This window comes from Solanum verrucosum, unplaced genomic scaffold, assembly GCF_900185275.1.
Source record: "Solanum verrucosum unplaced genomic scaffold, falcon-dt-bn FXZP01000261.1, whole genome shotgun sequence".
Classification (NCBI taxonomy): domain Eukaryota; kingdom Viridiplantae; phylum Streptophyta; class Magnoliopsida; order Solanales; family Solanaceae; genus Solanum; species Solanum verrucosum.
In genome coordinates this window covers 3,188,648-3,197,142 of record NW_026019969.1, presented here as the reverse complement: position 1 = coordinate 3,197,142, position 8,495 = coordinate 3,188,648, and the positions used below count along the sequence as shown (strand labels likewise).

At 34.5% G+C, this 8,495-nt stretch overlaps 3 protein-coding genes across 3 annotated transcripts in view; 1 reads left to right on the top strand and 2 right to left on the bottom strand.

The window, feature by feature from the left end:
* Positions 1 to 8,495, top strand: part of LOC125815305 (NAD(P)H:quinone oxidoreductase) — a 71,356-nt gene that overhangs the window by 20,901 nt on the left and 41,960 nt on the right. The window lies entirely within an intron of this gene.
* Positions 5 to 3,313, bottom strand: LOC125815310 (thioredoxin-like protein CITRX, chloroplastic). The gene is made up of 4 exons (XM_049494753.1): positions 3,013 to 3,313; positions 2,403 to 2,525; positions 629 to 709; positions 5 to 401 (listed from the first exon to the last, which is right to left on the bottom strand). Exons 1-4 carry the CDS (start codon positions 3,217 to 3,219, stop codon positions 285 to 287), a joined length of 528 nt encoding a protein of 175 aa, XP_049350710.1. The 5' UTR covers positions 3,220 to 3,313; the 3' UTR covers positions 5 to 284.
* On the bottom strand, positions 3,741 to 6,058 carry LOC125815289 (trihelix transcription factor ASIL2). The gene is made up of 2 exons (XM_049494731.1): positions 5,249 to 6,058; positions 3,741 to 4,294 (listed from the first exon to the last, which is right to left on the bottom strand). Exons 1-2 carry the CDS (start codon positions 5,864 to 5,866, stop codon positions 3,890 to 3,892), a joined length of 1,023 nt encoding a protein of 340 aa, XP_049350688.1. The 5' UTR covers positions 5,867 to 6,058; the 3' UTR covers positions 3,741 to 3,889.

The window sequence follows — 8,495 nt, the reverse complement described above, 5'->3', positions numbered from 1 at the left end:
AACACTAGAGGAGTTCTACGATTTTAAACATTCATTTCTGTTTTAACATCAGAAATTGCAGTTTGATGCACTACTTGTTTTAACTGTTTCCAAGTGCAAAATTTGTGTTACAACTCTTACCACTGCTAGGCAGATACCAAGCCTGAGAGCTTCAGAAAGAAATTGCTAAAAAATTATATTGAGATCCACATATTGGTACATCACTACGAACGAATAAAAGGCAGCTTGACGACTACAGCAAAGAGCAAGGGATTCCACTAACAAAGAACCTACTGAATTATTCATCATAAATCATTATTAATGATGTCCCGCATCATTTGTATCGGGATGAGCCCTTCAGTTCTGATGGCATCCTTACTTGAATCTGGACTTATGAAATACAATGTAGGTAGTCCACGAACCTGAGAGGAGATTATTTCAGTTGTAACAGTCATCTTTGCAAATTCTTGAAAGACAATAGCATGCACTTATGAATTATGTGATGAAAGCAAGGAATTCCGATCATGATAAGTATACTCACGACTCACAAATGACAAGAGAGAAAACAGAACTCTCTTCAAAAATGTTAATAGTATTGAAAGAGAAACAAATTTTGATTCAAGGCAGAATGATGGTAAGAGGTTTGTACCTGCATATCACGTGCAAATTCGTATTCATCATCTGTGTCCACTTTCACAATAAGTGCATTGTTTTCATACTCTACAGCAAGCTGTCAGATGAAATTGAAACAATTTTGACGTTAGCAAAGATTACCTAGTGTGCATTAGCAAGATATAACTAAACTCCAAGCAGACTACTTCAAACAAAACTTGACTTACTGATTGTGTGTGGGTGGGGGTAAGTGGAATATATTTCATAATAAATACACCAAGATTGTGCAAAAAAGTATTTATAGTTGGTTGTGTCTCGATTTTACAATCATCCAACTTACTAGCCCAAATATACATGCATAAGGTGAGACTCTCTTTTACACCAAAAGATAAAAGTATACTTGAAATGCAAAAAGGTATTTTGATACTTTTTGCATCATTCTCATTATTACAAAACAATCTCCTTCTCTTTTCAAAGATATCAGCTATACTTTGAATTAGACTGTAGGATCTCCAATCTTGCAATCACACTAAGAGGAGGGAACTTACTCCTTATGCCTATCCAAGAAAAAATAAACTTATGAAGGCCTAGAAGTAATACAATTCATTGATTACGATTGTCGATTTGTGACATGCAGTTTATAATAGACAAATTCTGCTAGGACATTACGCATTTTGACTATAGAAAGATGAAAGTCAATCTTTTCTCCAAATACTAGAATAGGTAAAGTTACTAGACTTAAACTTCATTATTCATAGCTTCTCAGTTTACTTAAAACTTATCAATTACAACCTTTTACTTTTAAAGTTTTTGCAAAAACAATAGTTGTTCTTCAGCTAATAGTATTCCTTCACCACATAGCAGCACTCATCCATTTAAGACAAACTCTCTGCTTATTAACCACTCTGCATATTGACACTGAATAATGGACGATTATTGCCACCATAAATGTGACATTGTTGAATAAGCAACTAGGAAAATTGAAAATCACTAAAATCTCCATATCCACTATGTCTACTTATATATCCACTTCACACAGGAACAATAAACACAGAGGAAAATGTCAACACAAGTTTTTTCTCCAAGCAAGTGAGTTACAGAAGATTGAGGATAAAACAACCATGTGAGTATCATAATCACCAGAGATTTATCCCTATCTTTTCAACAATTGAATGTAGGCCCTCAGAGTTGCTATATCTTCAAATACACCATAGAAATAAGCAGAAGGTGTCCCTAGAGTTTAAAAGGATTATCCCACCAATGATTGACGAATCATGCTTTACTCATAGAGTTATCAGGTCTAAATCTCCACTCCCAACTTCAATGTTTTTTCTGCAGCATTAGAAATTCAGGGATAATGGACCCACCCCTCTACCCTTCTCTAGATTTTCTCCTCATATATAGCAACAGTGATTTTAAGCATTTAAAACAATTTCTGACCATTACTGGAGCAAAAAGATACCCCCACCCCAATATGTAAGCTTCACAAACATAGCATGTCCTAAACCCAGATATACAAGAAGTTGCATAGGTTGGCGGACTGCTTAAAAATGATCAAACTATAATGGAATACTCTAATTTTATAGCCAACCCCAACTAATTAAGAATTGGAGCTAGAAGATGGAGTCATTATCAAACCAAATGGTTCTGCAAACCGGAAAATTGACCAATTTAAATAACCAACTTGATTCGAACCACGGTACGAATCCTCTAGAGCATTCATCCAACAATCCCAACTTTGAACTACATTAAACCATCAATAGCAGATTAAAGAAATGCTTAAAGCATTTTCGTGTAAAATCCAAACTTACCATTTCAAGTTCTTGAGCCATCAAAATACAAGGACCACACCATGTGGCATAGAAATCAATAATCAGTGGCACATTCCTTTCTCCTTTTATCAGTTCTTGAATCTCTTTGGCAGACAATTTCTTCTGCAATCCCATATAATTAGGGGAAAATGAATTGGAATTAGCAAAACCTTGCATACAAAACCACACTTGAAAAAATAAATAACAGATGAATTCCTCTAAAACAGTCTCCTAGTCTGGTTCCTTTTTGCTCTTGTTTAACCACTGTTCCAGTTTCAGCAACAAACAAAGTTTATCCACAACATAAAATTTCCAAATTGATATGAATTTCAGTTCCCAGCAGATAAGCAAACCCAATAGCCAAAATTCGTCAAGAAGATTACTACTACACCGGTGAAAAGTTTTGTTGCACTGGGCTTAAATCTCCGTGCCTCATTCAATTGTAATTGTAATTTCAGCAACACATACGTCCAACTTACCAAATTGATTCGAACTTTCTAAAGGTTCCCAACAGATGAACAAAACCCAATAGCCGAAATTTGGAAAAATTAAACTAAAATTGAGAAACTAACTGAAATTGAACAATCAACAACAAAGAATCGGAACATACCACAAGATAATCCTCCCTGACATATTTGCCAACAGCTCGGGGTCTGCAAATGGATTTTCTGGACAGTGTTTGGGTTAAAGATAGTGTGGAAGTTGGAGGAGTGTGTGAGAAGAGTGAATAATTGATGTGATGGGGAAGTTTGGAGGAGAAGTAAGAAGGCGAAGTATGGAGTGCCGGAGGGTGAAAGGCGACACTGGCAGCTTGCATTCTTATAGCTTTATCTGCTCTGCCGGAGTGACACACAGGAAGAGAGACTCTGTTTGGGGTTTAAGGAGCAAAGAGATAGCCAAAATTCCTATATGGGTTAACGAGACAAAAAGATAAGGTTAAAATACGTACAAGACCAAGGGCATTTTGGGTATGTTCAAATTAAAATCACACAATTTAAACCTTCTTTATTTTATTAAACCTTTTATGTTTAACCAAACAATGAAGAGATAAACAGATTGTGATGCCTATTTAAATAAGAGGGGATTGCTCGGATTATAAACATCTTTTATCATTAAGAAAATAAACTGAAGCATCTAAATTTACTTTTTTGGTTCGATAATTCAGATATATCAAATTATGATAGATAGCTGGTTTTAGAATTTAAGATTGAGACATAATATAGTTGATATATGGTGGAATAATTTTACTCCTCTTTATCTTTTTTTTTTTTTTCATATATGATTGATAAAGGGAGAAGTGATATAGTAAAGTCCTTCAACATACAATCAGCCAGAAAATGGAAATAGAAGTTAATTATTATTAGTAATCTAAATAAAATGTCCAGGTAGTGGCTGGGTCAAGAAGGATATCATCAAATTAAAAGATGATAACAAGGTTATTTCTATTTCCACAGCTAGCTAGAGTAGTATTATTATTATTTTCTAGCTCATGATGAACTTCTTCCAATTCTCAATGAAGAGTCAACTGATCCTTTGGTAATACTAGCAAAGAGCTTAGCAATCTCAAGCTGAGTGTTGGCAATGATCTCAGTTCTCTTAAGATCCATTTCTCCTCTTTTGGCCTCAGCTTCTGCTCTCATTCTCTCGATGTCTCTCATCGTCTCCATTCGTGCTTGCTCTGACCTTACCACTACTTCAGCTAGCAAACGTATGCTCTCTCCGATCTCCCACCCTTCCACTGCCCTCTTTCGCTTATTCTTTGATCTCAATTTTGACTTGCTCTTGTTGTCACTGTACAGTGCTGGCGTGCTGCTGCTATTTGTAGCCGTTGCGTTTTTGTGATCTGCTGCTGCTGCATTGTCCGATAATTTGGCGTCCATTAATATGTCTTCCTGGTGACACAAGTAGGCAACTTTAGTTTCATGCTCATTAGTGTAGAAGATAGTGTACAATTTATAAAGCTGCAAGTGTTTTTTAGTTTTTTTTTCTCACTCGGTGTCCGGAGCTCGCATTGGAGCACAACTAACTACATGATTCATTCAGGGGTGACGCTCCAAACAAAATTTTCTCCATACCCAGGACTCAATGCCGAAACCTCTGATTACGAGTGAAACAGTTTCATTACTACACTACAACCCTATATTGATTGTATTTTGTTAATTTCGTTATATTTTGTTTTTTCACTTGCTAGTTCAATATCGCCTTTGAGGGCTCATACTAATTCAAATTATATCAAGTAACTCTTAACACTCCCTATAGAAGTCAACTTAATGCCATGACTCGAATATGAGAGTTCTAATTAAAAACTTAACATATTATAATGTAAAGTATGTTTTTTTCACTATTAACGTACGTTTGTTCACTAGTATGTAGTTTTATATGTAAAGTACATATTATTGTAGAAAAATAATAACTTATATTTGTCATTTATTTTATTTATAATTCATATTTGTTATTTTAATCCATAAAATATTTTTATTCATCTTATCTCGCATACCAAACTATCGGCAATATTTCATAGTCCAATCCCTTATATTGAGCTCTCTTGCCTATTATGCAAAAATTATCATTTAAACCATACGCTTAATCTCTTTTCTTACACAATTATTTCAACTACTAATCGATTATATTTTAATTTTTTTTAAAAATAACTCAAGTACCTATTCGATTGTCCGTTGAATTCACATATAAAATGGGTAAATGAAAATCAGAACAAAAAGGAAAGATCATAATTATTTGAATATAAAAATTATTTTTTTTAATTGAAAATAGTGAAGAACGAAAGTTAGTTAAAATTATTTTTAAAATTGAAACAATCAAATTAAGCAAATATATACTCGACTAACCTTTATTCCTCTGTCAAGACCATTAGAACCATGCGAATTCTGATCACCATTCCCAATAGGCAAAGCCGGCGACGGCGGGAGCGGAGGTGGAGGTAGTACTATTGGCGGTTGCGTTGGTGGTTCCACGGCGTCAATCACACAATTAGTATTAGGCGGCGCAGCCGGCGGAAGCGGCGGCGGAATTAGCGAAGAGGAAGCCGCGGACGCATTATTTCCACGTAACAAAAGGTCAAGGCGAGGATAGAGCGGCCAGGAAGAAGCATCGGCGGCGGTTGCGGATTCCGATCGGTACCTCTTCTTCATAGATTCAATTTTGTTCTTACACTGCGTCTGAGTTTTTGGGGATTTTGTTGAATTGACACGCGCCGACACGTGCTTGGCCACATCCTCCCAATCTTGTCCCTTGAGCTTAGCTCTGTTACGGAGTATCCATTTAGCTTCATAAGCTTCGAGAAGACACGAAACTGCTCCTTCACTCCATTCATCCCTCTTCAGTCTATCACTGTTTCCAGTGGGAACATGGTAATTTTGCGGCGGCTTAATCCTCGGTGTGAATTCATCTTTGTTAGAAATTTCATGATTTTGATGATGATGATGATTTCCAGCTTCTTTATCCATTAGTATTAACTAGCTAATAATCCTCTTTCATTTCCAATGAGTTTTACTTAGCCGCTAGCAATATTTGAGACCTGTAAGAAAAAGACATAGGGAGGGAGAAGGGATTAGTGGTAGAAAGAAGGGGAGGGGAAAATGATGGAGGTCAAGCCACTAGAATTAAAGGGAGAAAAAGGTGAAACAAAATAGCTAATTAATTAGAGTGGGTTTTAGAGACCGTTTTGATTTAGCTAATTGAAAGTTATTGCTTATTATAATCATCAATCAAGTTCAAAAATAGTACTCCCTCTCCTCCATCCCATTCTATGTGACACTTTTTTTTTATTTGTTTAAAAAAGAATATCACCTTATGATAGAATGTATGCGTCCACTAGTGATTATTGGACCAGGTAATGTGACAGAATATCAATGTAGAAAGTAAGTGACAAAGTAAAACGGACACAACAATTTTTATGTGGAAATCCCCTTGTTCAAGGGAGGTTAAAAACCACGACCTGTATTCACAGGATTTCCAACCAAACTCCATTTCACTCAAAACAGGGCAAAAATTCAAATTACAAACTCTTGTAACCTAGGAATTAAAACTCATTAATCCCTTCCCCCTTACTGTAGTAACTCTACTGTCAGTAACAACTAAGCAATAACTCTATTGCCCACTAAACCAACTAGCTCTAGTCGATCTAAACTTTTCCAGAACACGACATAGCTAACTCTAGCTAATCTTTGTTGTGTTCTAACATGAAACACTACTCTAGTTCCTTAATAGCTTAGGAATATATCTTACGAGATTTCTCACTGAAAATACAAGCTATAGCAACAGCTAAGATGAAAGACAACAATATCAAGTCCTGCGGCTGTTCTTGAACAATATTTCATTGAGAGAGGTTTTTGCTTTTTGAGAATTCTATTTTGCAAAAACTTGCTTTGTGATATGTGTAGATGGACATATTATAGGATGAGCACAAAAACGCAACACAATCTCATTGGCTAAGGACTTGTTGTGCAATGGAAGTCGCGCACCAACCACATCAGGTTTTGCAGGCTTTTGGCCAACTGTAATCTTTTCATGTACGGGGCTCTCACAGTTTCACCTGAGGTCAAGTCCAAAGTTTGCTCAATCATCACAACTTCAGATTAGCATCAAAATAACACCTTACTATTATTAAAAACAATTTAACTTTGAATTTCTCCTTTTGTCCTTAATAAAGTGATTTGTAACCACCCAAATATGTAAAAGATTATTTTAAACCACAAATTTAAAAAAAAATCCTTTTTTTTTAAAATATCGTGTTAAGTCAAAGGGTGTCACATGAAATGAAACTAATAGTGTACTTATTAGATGTTAAAATTGATTATATGAATAAGTGAGTTATATGTTCGGATTGGAAGTAATATTAATTATTGAAATAGATAACAATGGTTGGTAAAAAGATGTTGATAAACACTCTTATATAAAAAATAATTTACGAGAAACATAAATTTAAAAAATATAAAAAGATAATTAACAGTAATGTTTTAGGAAGAGCAAATTAGTTGATGAATGGATCGATAGTCATTATTTGTCCTCATGAGCTAGTTCAGGTATCATATCTTTACGAGCTATCATATTCAGATTTATAAGCTTTTGGAGTAAAGTAATCTCAAGTACCCTATATTTACAAAGAGTATTACAAAAGATATAAATAAGAATTGTTTAGATGGTAAGCAACCTCTACCTCCAACCTACCTTTGTGACTTTGAATCACTACAAAAAAAAAAAAATACCTTTATGACTTTTGAGTCAGCTTCAGAGAATGAAAAAAACAAAGTATGATAAAATTGTAAGAAACTAATCAAACCAAAAATGTTTATGAGATGAGATACAATATCATAAGTTCAAGGTGACCAACTTATTCCTTGCGATAAATTTCCTCTTTAGTCTAGGAGTACAAGCACAATTCTTAATATGTGGGTTAGCTCACACTGTGAGTTCATAACCTAATTTTTAAGTGACCCAAAAAAAAGGGCATATAATTCATCGAATTTCGATTTGTGCCTAAAACAACTATTTTTAAAAAAAAATAAAAAAGAGGTTGGAGTGGCCTAGTAAGAGGAGAGAAAGTGGTTAGTGTAGGGTTAAGAACAACTCTTTGTAGTTTCAAAAGGTTGTCAACTTTAGGATTCTTATGCATTAAGGAGAATCGTGGAATTTCATAGTGACATAAGAAAATCTTGTTATTGGATTGTTTAAAGATATTATTGAATCACTTTCATTTCATATTGCAATAGTCGAATCAAGCTTTCATTCGACACCTGTGACTGTGTAAACATTTTTAATGGACGCGGCATATCTTAATCATCCTATTTAATTACTTTTAAATACTTAACTATTTCCTAAGAATCTTACTAATCACTATAACTACACTTTACATAGGTGGAAAGAAAAAGATAGATACAATATCATTATACCAATGTGCTTTTTACTTGTATACATATTTAATACTCTCTCTCGTTTCTTTTTAGTCTGTCATCTTATTATAATTAAAAATAATTTAACTTTAAAATTTTCTTTTTATCCTCCCTCCATCTAGTCAGTCTCTCGCTTATTTATAAATTTTATAAACGTCTTTGGGTTGCTATCATATTATTGATG